Source organism: Seriola lalandi, unplaced genomic scaffold, assembly GCF_002814215.2.
Source record: "Seriola lalandi dorsalis isolate HSWRI2012SDOR001 ecotype SW California unplaced genomic scaffold, Sedor1 jcf7180002052086, whole genome shotgun sequence".
Classification (NCBI taxonomy): Eukaryota; Metazoa; Chordata; class Actinopteri; order Carangiformes; family Carangidae; genus Seriola; species Seriola lalandi.
This window is the reverse complement of record NW_019522639.1, coordinates 54,091-73,164: the sequence shown is the minus strand read 5'-3', so window position 1 is coordinate 73,164 and position 19,074 is coordinate 54,091. Positions and strand designations below refer to the sequence as shown.

General features: G+C 40.7%; 1 protein-coding gene across 1 annotated transcript in view; it reads left to right on the top strand.

The window, feature by feature from the left end:
* LOC111649892 (sodium/potassium/calcium exchanger 2-like) overlaps positions 1-19,074 on the top strand; it is a 56,530-nt gene that overhangs the window by 21,425 nt on the left and 16,031 nt on the right. The window contains exons 4-10 of the mRNA XM_087172121.1: positions 2,785-2,799; positions 7,424-7,474; positions 11,217-11,315; positions 12,688-12,770; positions 17,808-17,942; positions 18,032-18,121; positions 18,551-18,717. Coding sequence (XP_087028247.1) covers positions 2,785-2,799; positions 7,424-7,474; positions 11,217-11,315; positions 12,688-12,770; positions 17,808-17,942; positions 18,032-18,121; positions 18,551-18,717 — 640 coding nt within the window. The remainder of the gene's footprint in view (positions 1-2,784; positions 2,800-7,423; positions 7,475-11,216; positions 11,316-12,687; positions 12,771-17,807; positions 17,943-18,031; positions 18,122-18,550; positions 18,718-19,074) is intronic.

Below are 19,074 nucleotides of genomic sequence, written 5' to 3'. Positions count from 1 at the left end.
GAAAGCCAAACCTAGAATGAGTCAGCTCAGGAAAGATTAATAAGTTGTACCAAGACGTGTCTTAAAATGCCCATTAACATGCATCAACTCATTGTTTGTACACTGAATGCAAGGCGTCCCATATCAGCGTATTCATCCTTCCATCTCAGTGATTAAAATGTAAATCAGAGCCTGCTGGGGGAATGGAAGTCAGTATGGTCGGTTGTAAATGTACAACAGAGGGTTCTACATACTCCACCCTGCTGCTCCTTGTGGAGCCTTTTGTCAGTTGGTCTTCTTAGGAACATCTAACATGCACTGATGACAGTAGGCTGAAATATTTACTGCTTGTTTGACGTCAGAAAAATTTATAGACTTGATTATGCATGCAAAAGACTGAAACCATCAATTTTTGGTTGGTGTTCTGGTCTTAGTCACTATGATGCATCTAATAATTTTTGTCCAAATGAAGTTTGTGTGTTACAAAACATGTTGTTTCTTATAAGTGGATTTAAGGTGGTCAAATGGGCAAATGTTGCGTCAGTGTGAATACAGTAGAAATGTGAGGATGTTAGTTTATCAGATGTTAGTTTATCAGATTTATTGAGTCTTTTGGCAAATTACTGATCTGGAATGAATGTACTGAAACAACTAGTGTGACATGAAATGACGATTGAATTAATTACCACAGAGAACAAAAACAACACTTCTAGCTTCAGTTTGATTTGAATATATTATTTTGACATTTCTATTTAACACACTGGAAAGTTTTCACCTGCTCCAGTGAACATGTAACGATGCACTCGTGCACTCATTATGTGCCTTATTCATTAAAAGTGTTAAATCATTTTATTGATTGCATTACGGTAAGGGTCCGCTGAAAGTCGACCCCGTTCAGAGATGTGCGACTGTGTTCTATGCACATTTACTGATAACATTAATGCAAGGCAGCACTTTGTTGGTGAGCTCGTGGCGTGGAGAGAGATGAACAGGTGCAGTCATCAAAGACAGAGGCTGTGCTGCTTGTCCTTGCGTGCTCTTAGGTTTTAAGTGTAGCTCTGCAGGGCCATGGGGAGCTAGCAGGACTCCGTCCATACATTTTTCATGGACATTTCTCAAAATAAAGTCTTCTGCGCTTCTGAGCCAAGCGAAAGTCTAAGGCTGTTTTGCTAGTGCTGGGGGCTGGTTACTGTTCACTTGTTAGACTTTAGAGTGGGGATAATTAAAGGTGTGTGTGTGTGTGTGTGTGTGTGTGTGTGTGTGTGCGTGCAGGTGCGCACGTGTGTGTGCTACTTTTACTGGTATGTGTTGATGTGTCGTGTTTATAGGGTTTTCCTGGCTTAAACACTTTTTCATTCCTTCATTGCTCCCTAGCTCCTGCAGCACTTAATCTGTATTGTGGCCAACCAACAAATTTAAATTTGCTTTTAATGGACAGCTATAATTAGAGTACACTGGAAACCACTCATAGTGATCACAGAGACAGCGATTGAGCACTTCTATAGATCAAAAAGCTTGGGACAGAATCATTCCTATATAAATGCTGCTAAGATAGGCTAATTCAATTATAGTAATCAAGTATTTTACATACAGTGTTAATTTTGGGTCTTTTCATACATGACAACATATGAAAAAAAAAAAAGAGAACTATTGTAGCCTATTACTGCAAGCTGTCATATGCTTACGCTCTCTACTAACTTATTCGTACAAGGTTTATAGACTGCCACATAACGACCGGTAACTGATCTCCCAACACAAGTTCACAGTGTGAGTGTATTGCGTGCGTGTGTGTATGCGCGCCTGCTGTGCGCACTCGCACGACATGTGATATGTTCGTCGCTGTGGCTCAGGGAGTTATTTTGCCCTCCTGTTTCCTGCCCTGCTCACGTTTTGGGACTTTTGCAGTGTGTAATTATCGTCCCCACTCTCTCACTGCAGCAGGTGTGTTACACGAGTGGAGTATAATGCTTTCACCCGGAGCATTCAGGCTAGGTTTGGAGCAGAAGACCACAGTGGAGTTTACTTTATATTCATGTGATATCCATATGAATGAATATAAAAAAAAGACCTGAGAAACGTGATCACTGTAAGCTGTTTCCACTGTATTATCCTGTGATTTTGTGTTCACCTAGTGCCACCACAGGCTGTGATGAATTTAATGCAACACAAGAGCGTTTGGTTATTGCAAACAGGGCCAGGTTTCGGCAAGGCAGCATGAAATGTGGGAAAGCTTTTAAATACTATATGCAGGAAAAACCCTGGTTAATGTTTATGAATATCTGATAGTATGCGTGTGGATGCCTGTGTGTCTCTCTTGAAATAATAGTTTGATATTTTGGGAAATATGGTTATTAGCTTTCTTGCACAGAGTTAGATGAAAGGATTAATACCAATCGTGTATCTGTTAATTAGGAAGCTAGGGCCAGGACACAGTTAAGCGGGGCTGGTTGTTAGTTTTTTTTTTTAGCTTTGGACAAAGCCAGTCTAGCTGTATCCTCCTGTTTACAATCTTTGTGCTAAGCTAAGCTACCTGTCTCCTTGCCCAAACTTCAAATTTAGCTCTCAGCCAGAAAGTGAATAATCGTATTCCCCAAAATGTCAAATTAAAGTTCAAAAAATAGAATACATTTACCGTCATAATAAAATGGGCTGTTGACTCTTTTAATGTCAAATTAAACACACATTTCTCATCTTGAAATAATACCTCTCAATGATTAAATGTACCCTATCAAATTAAATATCATCTGGATTTATCTTTTCTCTGTTTCTGTCTTCCTATCTCTCTTTCTTCTACTGTCCCCTCAGAATTTGCTGACTCTGGTGAGTTACTCCTCTAATTTCTGTATCCCTCCCCCAAAAAAAACAAAAATCTGTTTGTTCTCATTCCCACAGCCTGGAGGCAATTCTCTTGCCCGACGTGTCCCATATGTATACATTTCCCAAGCGCCGCTGTGCTGTATGTCAACTCTGTACTGTCCATCCCTGCAGACTCCTTCAAATATCTCATTCTCTTCTGTGGATGTATTCTCCCTGGAAACCCTCTGTGACCATTTCTGCATTGTTTTCCCCATTATTCCTAATCCTCTCTCTCCTCTTATGAACTGCTTGTAGTTGTTCTAGCTTTGTGTTACTGCTCTCTGTGAGAAAGACAGAGGCCCAAAATGAGTGGTTTGTGTTTTCCTGTTAACGTTGACATTCAGCTCCATGTTTTTGAGGATTCCGGAGGGTCTTTTACACTGTGAAATATTGCGCTAGGAGGGAGATTAAGTATCATGTCCTAATTCTCTCAACTTGGGAACTTTGTGCTTAGTTCATGAATGTACTGGGAAGATGGAGAAAAGTTGTCAGCTGTTTCCCCAGCCTTCAATAAGAGTCAATAAGAGCTTGACAGAGCAATTAATGGCAATGGCGTTAAATCGAGAGATGCAGTAGATGTTTATTCATCATCCAAATTTTGTGCTGTTCTTATTAAAGTGAATGCCCTTCAGCTTAATAATAGACCTTTAATCCTGCATGTTTTTCGTCGGAGAGAACATCGTAATGGTCCGGTACAGTTAGTTCCAGGTACAAGTGCTGCATCTCTTTTTCCATCAGTGTGGAGCTACAAACAATATCGCTTAGGAGTGGCATCAAATATTGAACTACAAAGAGAGATTGGGAGGGAGAAGGGCAGAGTGGCTCTCACTCTTCTGTCTGAGCCCTCAGTGGATGACTGAAACAAGCCTCCCAAAACAGCACTCAGAGCTCAGGCTGCGTGCATGCCTTTGGCTCAAGCCCCTCAATAAGATTTGTCACCCTGAGATCTGAGCTCTGTGGTGACTCTGAATGACTGTATGTGACCACAAAACATTTAGTAGAGGTAAATTCATGAAATACATGCATTTTTAACAACCATCAAGGTGAAATGAATTACTGGTCTTGTTATATATTTCAAACACCGACAACCTCCTCTTGTTTTTACGTAACATCTCATCTGTGTGATGATGTAGTGCAGCACTATAAATACGGTGGCAGAGACCAGCTATCTCATCAGATGCTTCCCTGCAGATCATTATCTCACTCAGATATACTGGAACGATCGCTCACAGTGCCAATGTGGCCTTGAACATATTTGTTGACGTTAGGCCATTTTATTGAGCAGGCGTTGTACGTAGGCCCTCCACCAGGCTGGGCAGAGAGAGAGAGGAAGAGGTCATCTGGGTCAACCATGATACACCCATGTGAGAAGACGGTACACTTATTGGTTAAACTGGTGAGGCAGTAGAGGGTGTGGCGCACTGTTTCATTGGAAGTTGTTGATGCAGACACGGAAGGAAATACCACAAGGGTGGCAAAAGGGGTTTATTAGTGTACATCATTTTGTACACTAATGTCACCACCCTACCCCTGCGAGCAGTACTGTCTGTGTGGTGACCCAGGGCCCCATTGATCACATGGTTCAATAATGCACTCACTGTCACTGACCTCCCACTCACTGTACAGTGGAAATATAATTTCCATTTATGTAGATATAACATATTGACATTCTGCTTTAGGTTTTTCATTATTTGTTTTAGTCTAACACTGTTAAAAAACTTTTTACAATAGATTACATATGACACTGACACCAACATGATAAAGGCATTTGTTTGAAATGGAATCATCTTCGTGTGTATTGAAAAATGTAGTATACATATGATACTGTATTTACAACTATTTTTTTTCCATATGTTTACCGTTATTATCCGGATTAATAAAAGTAGGTGATGTCAAATTTTGTTACATATTATTATAAAAGACAGCGTAGGCTATTGTTCACATAATATTCTGTATATGACAGTCATTTTTAAATTAATAATTAGGCAGTAGGGGAATCGTTCATTTGCTTGAGTTAGAGGCAGATCGATATCTCATATCTGCACTGTAAATACTGTATGAAGCTACAACCAACAACCAGTTAGCTCAGCATAAAAACTGGAACTGGGGAAAGGGCTACCTTGGCTCTGTTCCAAGGTAACGACCAGCACCACATTGAGGTTGCCACACAATTGGCTGAGAAGTCACTGCACCTGCTGAAGAAAGAGGCTGCCCCTTAATTCATATATTATACATTTATGAGATTCTTATCAGTCTTTTCATTTACCCCTCAGCAAGAAAACAAGTACATGTATTTCTCAAAATCTGAAACTATTCCTTTTTATTCTGTATATTTAAATGTGTATAAGGATCCATCTTTTTTGAGCAGATATTGCCTTAAAACCATGCCCCCCTTCATTTTGTTTTGATAGATAATCACACCTCCAGTATGTTATGTAACTGTGACCAGCCAACCACATTCATTAACCTATCATCCCTCCACTATACTCATACACCAACACCAACACACACACACACACACACACACGTCACGTCACACCCCCCTCCCGCGCCCTCTGAGCCACCCTGTGCCGGGGGGGTGAAAGAATCAATGTTAAAAGCCTTTTTACCTCAGCACAGACTGTGAATTTCCCTGACACCCCAACCCCCAGCAGACAGAACGGGCCTGCACACACACACGCTCTTGCACACGGCTCACCAGAGGTTTAGAGGTCACACCACAAGGACAAGAGGGCCCCTGGTAAACAACAACAAGCCTCCCTCTCTCGTCGGTTGCAGAGGGCGAACAGACGGCGACTGTGCGAGCGGTGATTGTGCTGTGGGTTAATTGCCCTCAGAGTAGCCTGAGTTAGAGGCCGGCCTCACAGTGATAGTGCACTTCAAACCCAAATCGTCTAATCATATGGGATTGAGGCACTTGTCTGGGAGTGCAGCAGATGAGCAAGACACTCTGCAATGGAATGTGTTTTCATCTCATTAGATTGTGTTTTCAGGGCTGCCAAGTCTTGCATTTGGCATGAGATTCGCACCATAATCCTCTCACATGTGAGTGGAGTGGTCGCCCACTGTTGCGCAGAGTTGGATATTAGTGTGAGTGCACGTGGGCTTGTGGGTGTGGGCATATACAGGACTTACTGTATTGTATACCTACTACATGTACGAATTTAGCTCGATTTTAAAAGTTAAATGTTTTATAACGTGGGTGTTAAATACGGTGTTTGGTATGAAGGCAGTGTTAAAATGAAGCTTGTCTTACAGTTTCACCAAGTACAGAACAGCCTCCTCGTGCCCCATCATCAGGATTATCCACCTTGATGATTTGTTGTCATGTCTGTTTAAAACAGGAGAAAGCTTTTTATTGAGGGAAACAGGAAGCTTACCAAGAATGGATTTTAAGATGAAAAGGTTATTATTATTCTGCCTCCACATTGTCGGTGAGGTCCATCCACTTAGCATAAATTACACTGATGAGTTCGTGACGTGTGTGGTTTTACCACCCTGCCCATTAGAGCTAAGGGATCTAAAGTCTGTTTGGAGCTGCGGTTGTTATATTTCCCAGAACATTCTGTCAAGCATTTTTATAAGGACTACTTTTTTGGTCAAAAAGTAGTTCCAAAGAAATCTGATCTGTGGGGACATTGTGTCCTGAAAAAGATACAGTTTTCTATCACCTCCATTGTTTTGAGGTGGAGACAAAAATCTCAGAGCCTGATATCTGAAAACTGTGGCAAATAAGGTGAGAAAAAAAATTAGCTCAGATGAGCTGACCCTTTAAAAAGGGCACTGTATTTTGCACCTGTGAAATAGTAATGATAATGTACAAATGAGACTTTATTTCGCCACTATTTGACAAAAAACCAAGCAGAATTCTCCTGTCAAAGCTGTGAACTACTTTTCCACGACAAGGTGCAGTATGGGAGGTGGAGTCTTGTGGTCCGGTGTCTTATGTTCTGCTGCTTGACTTCAGCTGTTGCTGCAGGTTTGAATTCCCGGCTAATTCATCATGCAGCTGTGCTGACTTTCTTCTTACTGTGGCGCGAAGAACTGCTACAGTAAGGGAATCAAATTAATTGTTCAGGGTTCTTTGTGGAAATAAAATGCTGACTCATCAAGCCTTTGAATAAGCTTGCGTGCAGAGGAGAGGAGGACTCATCTTTTTGTTGCATGTTGACCCAGTAAATATTCTTCTGACTTTCCTGTTCTGTTTGTTTATTAAGATATCATTGTATGAATCTTTTTATTATTATTTTTTATAGTAGTGTTTTTATCGCCCCCTCCCCCTCCCTTTTTCTAGCAAATCTCTAATAGCCAGAGCCTGTGCCATTGGCAGAGTCTTTATCAGACTGAATTACTGTAAGACTATAATGTATTTTTTTACTTGTAATTCAATCCTTGCTGCTTTGTTTTGCACTTATGCAGTGATGACTCTGAGAGACTTTGTCTTTCTGTGTGTCACCTTGTGCCTGTGTGAGTGTTTGTACAGTATGATGTAGAACCAGCAGACCTGTCTTTGTTCTGTCATGTTCACTCTTTTCCTTTTCTCTGTGTGTTCGTTGCCTTACCTTTGTCTTTTGCTGTGATGTTGTAGAGCTTGGGACTTATGGGAAACTAAAATATTATCACTCAATGACTGAGGAAGGTAAGCCTGAAAGTTTTCACTACTTGATTCTTTGAGTCAGCTTCTGTCATCCCTCTTGGTTTTTCTCCATCTCGATCATGAAACAGCACCCCAGCCCCATTTTTTTGTTTGCTTGTGACATACAGTTTGCACAGTTTTGCTTTTAAGTTTGACAACCTCTCTGAGATTTCACTGACATAAGTGCAAATCATGGTAATCATGCCATTTTTTTGAATTTGCGTTGTACTCTCATTTTTATTTTTGGTTTATTTTTTATTTCAGCCCAGAGAATATGTACATACATATTGTGTATTAATGTGTGTAGTGTTTTTATGGATTTTTATTCAATTTATTAACAAGATATTTTAAAGAAATCATGCTGATGTTTGATTCTGTGAGAAAACCACAACTGCTTCTTTGGATTTTTGGACAAATTTTGAAAACATTTACTCTTCCTTATGCAGGCATGTAAAAACCACACACAAACACACATACAGATGCAAAGCATACCATTCCCGCCCCACACTCTCACACTGAGAAAACACAAGGATCAAGGTTTTTCTTTTTTCTTTTTTCTTTTTCTTTTTCTCTTTCTCTTTCTTTCTTTGGCCCTGTTACCCATCTGTGTCTCTGAGAAATACATCATTCATGCCTCAGCGCTCACTCTGAGGTTCCACTTGCACCAGCAGCGGGTGCACACACGTAAGACTTACGTTGCTGAATGTGGCAAACTGGAGTGACTCATCCACCCAGTGGTTGTGTAACAGGCAGAGCTGGCAGGGAAATGAGCGGCTGTATAAGACGGCGAGGGAAGGGCTTTGCTTTTGGTTATTCTTAAAGAGCTTCATCATTATGTAAATTTTGTGGTTTTGACAATGTGTGCACCTTAAATGGACCTCCCGGGATTTCTTTTTCCCATGCTGCACAGACTCAACACAGCCATTTAATCAAGAAAAACTTGATCTTAATTGGTTTTTAATGTTTAAGCTTTTATTTGAACTGAAACATTTGGGCCTTGTCCTCACTTTGATTAATGCACCTGAGGGAACTATGAGGTTGTGATGAGCTTTTTTTCTTTTTTTGTTTGCCCTAAAAACTAAAGCATGATGATATTTCAACACTAACCCCACAAAGGCAAAACGCAGTAGCTACATAATTGAGACTTTAAACTGTTTTTCTAAAATTATTATGCAATGAAAAATGTATAATTTCTCTGGAAAGAAATTTGCAATAACTACAAAACAGAGCTAGAGGTTAGTAACTGCACTCTGGCTGTGTTTTTCTGCCCAGTCTTCAGTAACTAGACGGTGGTTTGGTGAACAGTGGACTGCAGAAGCTGCTGTTGCACACACAGAGAAATAACCCGAAAAACAACTAAAGTAAGAGCGCTGTATCAGGTGAAAGCCAGCCAGTGAGATTGCCATGGCTAGCCTTAGCTAATGCTAAAACTTTACTTTTACTTACTTTTACTTTTACTTTACTACACTTTTTGATTACCATTAAGTTTAGTTTGCTAGTCTGTACATAAAAAAAACAAAAAAAACATTTTAATTGATACTTTGGTAATTTAGCTTATCATTTCACATAATTAAAAGAAGCAGTAGCTACTAAATTGAGGCAGCTAAAACTAACTAGCTTAGCAGATCTCAGCAGCTATCAGCTCAGCTTTTGACTCTACTGGAATCCACATGTTTTGGTGTAGTTACGCTAGTCTTTAAATCACACATCTGAATGTATTAAATTATGAATTCATTTGTTATATTGATAGATTTAAGCTTTGGCTTGTAAATAATCTGTATTTTCCTAGGTGAGAAGTGGTAAAATAATTAGCATAAACAGATATAGATTTGTATCTGTTATGCAGTTTGCTGATCGGCTAGAGAACTTTAAACCCTTTTTTCTAACTTCTTTTTTAACTTCACTGTCTGTGGTTAATGCATTCTGCCTTTGTGGGTCTTTGTAGAAATGTTTTCACAGCTAGTACTGAAACCTCATGCCAGAGTGGGTTTCTTCAACATTAAAGACTTGTATATCCAAACAGAGACAATGGTGTCACACCCACATTTGTATCAAATGAACACACACAGACACACACTCACTACCATACACAACCAACTGACAGTGACCGCCTAAGGTGAGTGATGTCAAGGCAGTGGAACATTTGATGCCGTCTTGTGAAAATGTACAGCATATGTGTGTGTGTGTGTGTGTGTGTGTGTGTGTGTGTGTGTGTGTGTGTGTGTGTGTGTGTGTCTTTGTGTGCATGTGTGTGTGAAAAAGAGAGAGAGAAGGGTGGGGAAGGGCTGTGTGATGCCAAACAACAAAAAGACAAAGTAAGAGAAAGATGACGTTTGCCTAAGATAGATTAGTGAGAAAAACCCAAGCGATGGAGAAATGTAGAGTGAGGCCGAGGAGACAGGAGGAAGGCCGGCAGTGACTTGGGGTGGTTAATGATTTTGCCAGAAGGTCACAGACAGTGTTGACATGGCTGGGTGGAGTACGTATTGATGCGTCACTGTGTCAAGCACTGACAAATCAGCCATGCCCTCTAAAAATGAAAAAAAAAAAATCTTTCAGATTGATTGCAGTGGGCTGATTGGGACTAGGCAGGACAAGCATGCAAAGGCTGGCACGCATAGGAAGTCAGTGAAATTAAATATGGATACATGACAGCGACACGGTTAATGATGCGCAAGAGGTTTTACACCAAAAGAACTAGATGAGTCCGAATTTCAGTGTGTTGTTAAATGAAAACACTCACAAAATTTACAACAGCTGAATATGCCCGGCCTGCACAGCCATCAAGTGTTAATAACCTGCGCTACATGATTTTGAATCATAGTTCCTCTTGTCTCAGCACTGAATTGTTGTTCGTGTGTGTGTCGTTTGGGGATTTCAGGCCGCGGGGATTTCACGGAAAAGGCATTGTTCCACAAGCCGGCAGCCAGTCATCGCTAGTCATCGCAACAAGGACAGAATTGCCTTGCGTGAGCTGTTGTTTATTATGTCAGAAGGGCACGCTGCTTATGTAAACCACAAGGTTGTGTTGTTCAATTGATGACTGGTTTCAATTCAGTCTACTGCATCACAGCATCATCTCTCCTGAACGACTGAAGTTATGGAAACTATTAATATTATCATGAAACATTCATGCGATCTGTTCAAATTCTCTGACCAGCAGATGTGTCTCACATGCTACAGTATGCTACAGTATTTTTGTTTTCCTCAGGCTTTGCACACAAATAATGTGCTTAAAAACAGATGAAGCTAAAAGAGACATTATAATAATGATTAAATATATGAATTACAGCTATCATTGAACTGTATTAATTTGTGTATGATATTTTATATGCTGTCCCCAGCTAAACCACTGAGTGCTTTTAGTTCCCCACTAGCCTCTTACATCTCTTGTGAGTTTTTTATCTGAGAACTGAACAAGAACAGGAGTGTATCTGACCTCCAGAAGGCAGATCTCTTCACAATAGATTCTCTCCCTGCTGGTTTTGCCTCCACAAAGGACCAGGACATTGCAGGATCATCAATATATGATATGCTATGTCATATTGACTGTTGATTTTGTTTGAATGGCACTTTTGTGTACAGCCACTGCCTTGCCTGTACTGTGCTTTTTGAAATGTGACCTCTCTGGGGTCAAAGGTGACAGCGAAGGAGCTCTGACTGGGATGAGGCCGAGAGGCTTTGAAGATGCTGCAGTGTTCAGCGCTTTGTTCCTTGTTTGACCACTGCGGCCATTCTTTTGCAGGTAAATTTCGAGAGAAGGCATCCATCCTTCACAAGATCGCTAAAAAGAAATGCCAAGTGGAGGATAGCGAGAAGGCCAATGGAGTAGCAAGCCGTTCAGGTAAAAAAGGTCTTAGATACATTTATGTTCCTCCGATGTTAAGGGAGTAGTTTGCAATTTTGGCTTTCTTGCTGAGTTAGATGAGGTGATTAATACCTCTTTTGTGTTTGTATGTTAAATATGAAGCTACCACCAGCAGCCAGTTAGCTTAGCTTAGCATAAAGATTGGGAAACAGGCGGAAGCAGCTAGCCTAGCTCCGTGCAAAGGTAACAAAACTCAGCAGCACCTCTAAAGCTCACTAATTAACACGTTTTGTGTCATTTGTTTAGTCAGTACATAAACTGAAGTTTTATGCACAATACACGTCCACAAACAAGTGCAAAGAGTGCTTCCAGTTTCAACTCAAGTCATTTTTGTATATAGAGCCCATATATTCATATAACCCAGAACTGTCCCTTTAATTAAATATTAGATTATTATTCACAAATATCAGTTTCCTGTCACTAAAACTTCATGGCTAGACATTACCTGGCTTAATATTCCTTATACTGGCCGTTAGATTTGTCCATCGAAATAGTTAATGAGCATCACATACGATGTTAAACAAGCATGACATTATCAAGAACTGCCAAATTGATTGAAAGTGTTGTCTTCAAGCAGTATTTAAATCAATCACAGTCACTGGCAAGTGTTATTTATGTGTGTTTTTCACTTCAAAGAGCACCGGACCAAAGGATACACAGGAGGCCAGGGGAAGCGCTTTCATGACATCAGTGTAGTCAGAGCAGCAGAATCAAAGCGAGACATAGATGTTTATCAACAAGGCAAAATTATGCTAACGGAACCGCATTAACATATTACCATCTTAATCAAAATGCATGACTGGTCTTTCAGGCCTCACATATCTTAAATTTAGCCTGTGGTGTCTGTAGGAAAAGATTTACTGTCTGACTAGTTTGGTGTATTATGCATGTGATTAGATTCATATCCCATTTTATCTGTAATATCACAGCATCCAAGCAAAGGAGTGAGGTCGTGTGTTGGATGATAGTTGTATCAAGTCACATTATCTATCTGTGAATGTTTCTAATTGTGTGACAACCACACTCGGATTAAAGCAATTTCCACGGCAATTATAGTTTTATCACCTGATTACATGGCTTTCGGCTCTTTGTATTTTAATAAGGGCTGTTAACTAAGTCTGGCCTCAAATGAAATGGAGTCATATCAGCCACCAGGAAATGATGAGAGAGAGAGATGATGGTAACAGCCTCAGACAAGCACGTTCACGTTCATACACAGAGGGACATACACACACTCCTACCTCGCTGCACGTCATAACATCTCACACTCTTGTGTCTATTTGGAGCAATGACAGCTTTTGTTCCTTTAAATGCTTTTTGTTTTAATTGTTCTTCAAATGTCCCACAGACAAGAACCTTCCTAACAGCTCCAGTGTGGAAGTGGAAGTTACACCACCCATGAATGGAACGGCGGGGCAAGAGGGGGAGACGGTAAGAAATCACAGGAAATGAACATGTACACACCATGCTACCAAACTCTTTTTTTTTTCTTTTTTTTTTTTCCCCACCCAAAATATTCCCGAGCCAACGAACTGGCTCGTGTTATGAAAAGGCAACAAACCTGAGAGACTGGTATCTAAGTCAGAGAGGCATTTATGAATATTTTATGCCTCTCATCTGTGAATGTGTTTCACCTTGAGTGTGATTGATGCAAAGGTTGCGCTGACTATGACACAGGTCACTACTGCTGATAATTTCCCAGCATGCACTTGGGCGAGTTCCTCCATCTTCAGCCAGACCTGCCAAAGACCCGCCTACTCCCACTGAGTTCTGTAATCACACTCCTCACTCACCTGCTGCTCCCCGCTGCTGGGTGCTCGAAACAAACACACTCTCCCACATGCCCCAGCACAAACACACACAGTCTTTGACGTACGGCCAGGCACAGAGAGTCTTAAAACGGCCGCCGAAGCTGTTGTACTGGCATGAGCGATGAGGGTGGGACGCGGCGACCCGCCGGGCAAGCAGACGGTCCTGCTGCAAGAGGGCAGCGATTCAAAGTGGCACACTGAGAAGGAAGCAGGCAGAAGAGACAGGCGTGTTGGTAATTCTCACTCGTTACATTGCGATGACCAAGAGTAACCCCAAGACAAACTGGACCCTGCTACTCTTTTTCAACACTGTGAAAAGTTGTATTTTCATCATGGTGTTAACGCAATATCTCAGGAACACCTTGAGGGAATTTCTTCAAATTCAACAAATATTCATTTGGACTAAAGGATGAACTTATTACATTTTGGTGGTCAAAGGTCAAGGGTCAAGGTCACGGTGACCTCACTTAACAAGGTTATGGCCCTGTGAATGTGATATCTCTGTAATGCCTTGAGAGAAGCTCCTCAAACTTGGCACAAACATTCATTTGGGAGCCAGGACGAACTGATTAGATTTGATATTGGTGCTCAAAGGTCAAAGGTCACTGTGACCACACAAAACACAGTTTTGGCCCAATATCTCAGGAACTCCTCAGGGAAATCTTTTCAAATTTTCTGTAAAAAATACAACAGATGAAGATGAGCAACTCATGTAACTTGTGTGTTCTTTATAAGCTGTTCTTGTGCCAACGCAATGCGTGCATGCTACATCTTTTGTGAATCCCCCTGTGCACACCATTTGAATCCTGCATATGAATGTTAAACTTTGCCACATTCAGTGTAAACTACTATATAAAGAGGTAACTAAAGTGTGTAAATACATGTAAAGATTTTAGCAGAATAAATGCCAGGCGTAAATAGTATCACAATTAGGTTTGATGCGCTCAGTTGAAGATTTGAGATGCACAAATGCTGCCTCATTTTTCTTATAAATCTATTCCTCAGTATTTGAAATGATTTTCATCTTGCAAAATGGTTTTCAGCTCTGAGTTGTAGGCTCCCACATTTTCACAATAATCTTTCTTAATAAATTTTATAGACTGGGTTAATCTGATGCCGTTTACCTCGATTCAAGCTGCTAACTCGGTTTAATATCATTCTTTTTTTCTTTCGAATGATCTTGTGTTGCAGGAATTTGTAAAGGTTTTGCAAATAAACTGTAATGTGGCCAGTAGCTTTTCATCCAAAGGCCTCCACAATACTGGAGGGACAGGAGGTTTTTAATCTTGCACGATGCATCCTTGAATCAAAGCCCAGTCTATGAATATGACTTTTCTAGTACACTGTGTAGTCGGAACCAAAAATTCTTCAAAGAAAAAGATCTTTCTGCACTTACTTACTAATACTGTAGATTGACTGTAGCACTTTGAGGACACATATAGGAGGATCTCAGAATAGTCTGTACAAGAAACACCTAAAGATGAGCTCTGACTCGCAACATAGCCATGTGTGTATTGATTTATTCCATTGCACCAAGTTGTTTTCAGATTGATCTCGCACTCTTGGGTTAATAATAGTCTTTTCTGATAAAACTGTCATCACTCCCCTGAAGCTGAAAATATTTGTGTCTATAAAAACAAAGTAGGCAATGCAGACAATTTTTAGACTCGCTTCAAAAGGTGAAGGTGGAAAACCTGATAGATGGAACACAGAAACACCTTTTTCAGGTGGTAATTCACAGATTTTGGAGGAGCTGAACGCTTATTGGCATGCCAAATTCTCACATGCTGCTATTTTTAGAGGTCTGTCCCACAGTGCACCTGTCTGTGTCAGCCAGGAAGTAGCTGGAAACAGCTCACACCTTCATATGCCGCCAGAGGCCCCGTCATACTAATTGTTCAATTCCTCCTGGATGCCTTGGCAACCAAGATTGGGGAATAAGGGGATAGTTAAGGTCAAATTAAAATCTGCAGCAGACTTCTAGCACAATTTCCCAGCTTCATTTTTTTTTGTTAAAACCCTTGAGAGCTGTGCTGAGACAAATGATCATAAATTGTCATATTTCCCAAAACAGCAGAAATTAAGGGGTTTATTTTGAATAAAAGTGAATGATGAGCACATTCAGTCAATGACTTACAGCAAATTGCCTTTCTGTAAAAACATGTTCAGGATTTTCTACTTTCAACACACATTTTGAATATTTATGAGTGTGTAAAGCTCCTGTAATCATTTCTTGAAATAACATACTGGGAAACTAAAGGAAATCGTAACCGACAGGATCTTATGACTCATCCTACTGACTTCATCACAACTAAAAGGATTTGAAAAAACATTGTGTGTATCATGTGTTTATCCTTTCTTTATGTGTTTGCTTTTCTTTAGCTAAATTGAATGAAAATTTCATATCCAGCTGGGGCCAAAAAAAATGAATAAAACAAAGAGATGAAACTGTCGTGTAAAAAATGTGACAAAAATAGTCTAACTATTAAAAGAAATGAGTTAGTTAGTGGAGAAAAGCATCACAATCAGGTACATGATGAAAATTCAATGTTTTTTTTCCACAAAACACACACAAACACTTAAAGGATCTGATTTTTAACTGTGTGCATCCTGGAGCGCTGCTTTCTATGGTCTCAGCTCACACCTGCGCTGTGTGATTAGCATATTGAGAAAGAATAGTAAGTCATTTCAGACAGATATTTGCTTTTGTCCATTCCATGTTACTACAAGTTGGATCAACAGAGTAATCCATCAGCCGCCTCTTCGCAGCTCTTTGGACATTTTTTTTAACCATTTGCACGCTTTGTTGCCTCACACCAGGGGCCAGCACCAACGCTTCCCTCCAGGTGGAAAAAAAAAATAAAGCAAATGTCACGCCTCCCCTTGCAGCTCTGTGGAGCCTGGTAAAAGTCAGTGCCTTTAAGCTTGGAGTTGGCAGTGTTGCCGACTGAGGCACCACAGGGCAGGAAGGGCCCCCAAGGGGCTGGCATTTGGGAACCAAGTCAGAGGAGTGAGTGCCAGCTCTATGGGGTACTTTAGCACAGAAAGCAAGTAAAGCAAATCATAAATAGACAACCGACAGACTTGTGGTGTGTGATGTCAGCCGGAAATACCTGGACTCACCTGCATGCAGTATACATACCCATGAAAGAGCGTCAGGGCAAACTGCAATATAATGCAGCTTTTCCTGTTAGCACATAAGAAGCTTTTGTTGCTATTAATATCTGGCAGACACTGGAATCAGTACATAGTAACACTAATGAAAACCGCATATCTTTACATCTCTGAAAAACACTGGATTAGGTTCAGAATCGATCTTCACAAAGCCTCAGGTTTTTGGTTTTAGGCCTCTTAACAGACAACAATACAGCCATCTGGATATTGAGAGGAGGAGAAATCAGGATGCTGAACATAAGTGATGCAAGCACTGCCTTTTGTTTGGCAGCTCTGATTACCAAGGTTACCAGGCAATACTCAACAGCAGTAGCTGTCACAGCAGGATAAGCTCCATATGATTCATGATTCGTGCAGTAGCCATCTTTAAAGACTTCTGCTTCACTCTCTGGGCACGCTTAGCTGACATGATTAAAGCAGTTAAGACTTAAATTATTTTCTTGAGAAAATGATTATTTACTGAGCAACATCTGTTATCAACATCTGTCCTACTTTTTGTTTTTCCTCCTACTGTATGCCTTTTGCACTGTTTTGCTGCGTGTTTTTTTTTTTTTTTTTTTACACTTTGCTAATGTCACTGTCAAAATGACAAGAGACTAATTCTAGGTTATCAGTGTGTTCTGCTGAGATCTGCATGTGTGGACCTGTCCTCCACAGGTCCCCACGGCTCCTTAGCATCCTGTATAATTGGATACAAAGGGACCCAAGACATCTTTCCACTCTCAGTAGGCTTTGTTGTTGTACCATCAAAGTTTACAAGAAGCAGAGTGTTTGTTTGAGAGTCTGATTTTACATAAGTAGGCACAAAACCAAACAGGTATATGAAAAGATAATTCAGTTTTCTTTCTTTTTCCTTTTCCCTGTCAGACAGTGACAGCTTTTTGGGGCTGATCCAGAGAGGTGACAGTCTTTGGCTCACTTGGCATTCCAGTGGCAGGTCCAATCAGACCCCGGGGGTCTGCCGGTGCAGCCAGAATCAGCAGTCAGTAGTGATGAGCCCCTGATGACTGGAGAGGCAGAGCCCTTCAGGCTCAGTGCAATCTCCCAAATCACAGTCATCAGACTCCTCTGTCTTAAGGTCACAGCAGAGCAAAGGCACGTGCACAACCAGGTCCTGCCATCAATTTCTGCAGAACTCTGCTGTCTTCTCTCTCTTGAAGTGCTTGTGCTGCAAGAGTACCGCCTGACTCCGGATAGCTGCTATGGAGAGGTCTATCCCAATGAGACAAAATATCAAGCTAAACAGACACTTGGAGTGTAATGAATTTTTCAGACACTCCTGTAGGTACATGCAAAAAGCACGACTCAGCTCGGTGTTGCTCAGTGCTTTGCCTCATATTGTGTGATATTTATTCCCATATGGTAAATTAAATTATGTGGACACCCGAACAGGACATCCTAAAATAAACAAAGTGCATGCTCTAAGGGGTATTGCCCGTTCTGATCTCCTGACCTTTTTCTTTTCTCCCCTGTCCCCTCTCAGGCCGAGGATGAGGAGGAAGAGGACCAGCCTCTGAGCCTGTCCTGGCCCGAATCCAACCGCAAGCGCTTCACCTACCTCTTCATCATGCCTATCGTCCTCCCCCTGTGGCTAACGCTGCCTGACGTCAGGAAACAGGTGTGTGTTGCGTGTCATCAGTTTTATCTGGATGAGTCTGCATTTGCTGCTAAATTGACTATTCACTGTCTTTTCTCTTTGTCTGTCAGTCGTCAAAGAAGTTCTTCCCCGTCACCTTCTTGGGAGCCATCTGCTGGATTGCAGCCTTCTCATACCTGATGGTGTGGTGGGCTCACCAGGTACAAAGTTCTCAAAGGCCTGTTTACTTCTTAGGACATCATGGTATTGTAAAAATAAGTGAATGAAAATAAGTGTGATCATGACAGCAGTCCATTAGCAATAATAATGGTTTTATATAATTATAATCATTGTCAAAAAACAAAGGCAAGACGCAGCCGTCTTTTCTCCCAATTTCCTGTCCTTGACATTTAAAATGAAACCAATTCTATAATCCACCCAATCATAAATTATTATGAATATACTATACTATTATAGAAGTATTATAAATAATACTGTCTTATTCAAAACAGAGAGGCTGCTGTCAGTTTTGTCACCTCCATCAGCTCCCAAGAATCACAAGAAAATTAAAAATAGCTGGAACAAAAGATTAGGTTTTATTTACCCAAAAGCTTAGTTTCCTTTTTTTTTTTCTTTTTTTTTTTTTGCAGGTTGGAGAGACCATCGGGATTACAGAGGAGATTATGGGCCTGACTATATTAGCAGCTGGAACCTCCATCCCTGACCTCATCACCAGTGTTATTGTGGCACGCAAGGGGCTGGGTGATATGGCTGTATCCAGCTCCGTTGGCTCCAACATCTTCGACATTACTGTTGGGTATGCGATTTTGAGTCTGGTTACTGTTGTTAAAGCAAATTTTTTGGATTTGTAGTTTTGAGAGAAGCAGTGAGACAGAGCGATCATTTTTAACGGGTCTATACTCAGAGAGCTAATCCAGCATCATTTGTGCAGGCAGAATCGTTGTAGATCAACAATGTAAGAAGTATTTCGGTAATATTAAAGTTAGATGGATAAATGTATTGTACAAGATCTAGCTATATAGTTCTTTAATTATACACCCTATAGTGACTGTATTTACATAATAATAGGTTTTGATGTACATGCATATGCTCCAAAGATACGGCGAAACCCACACAACTATAAATTCTGCTTTATTAATAAAGCAAGAAGAGA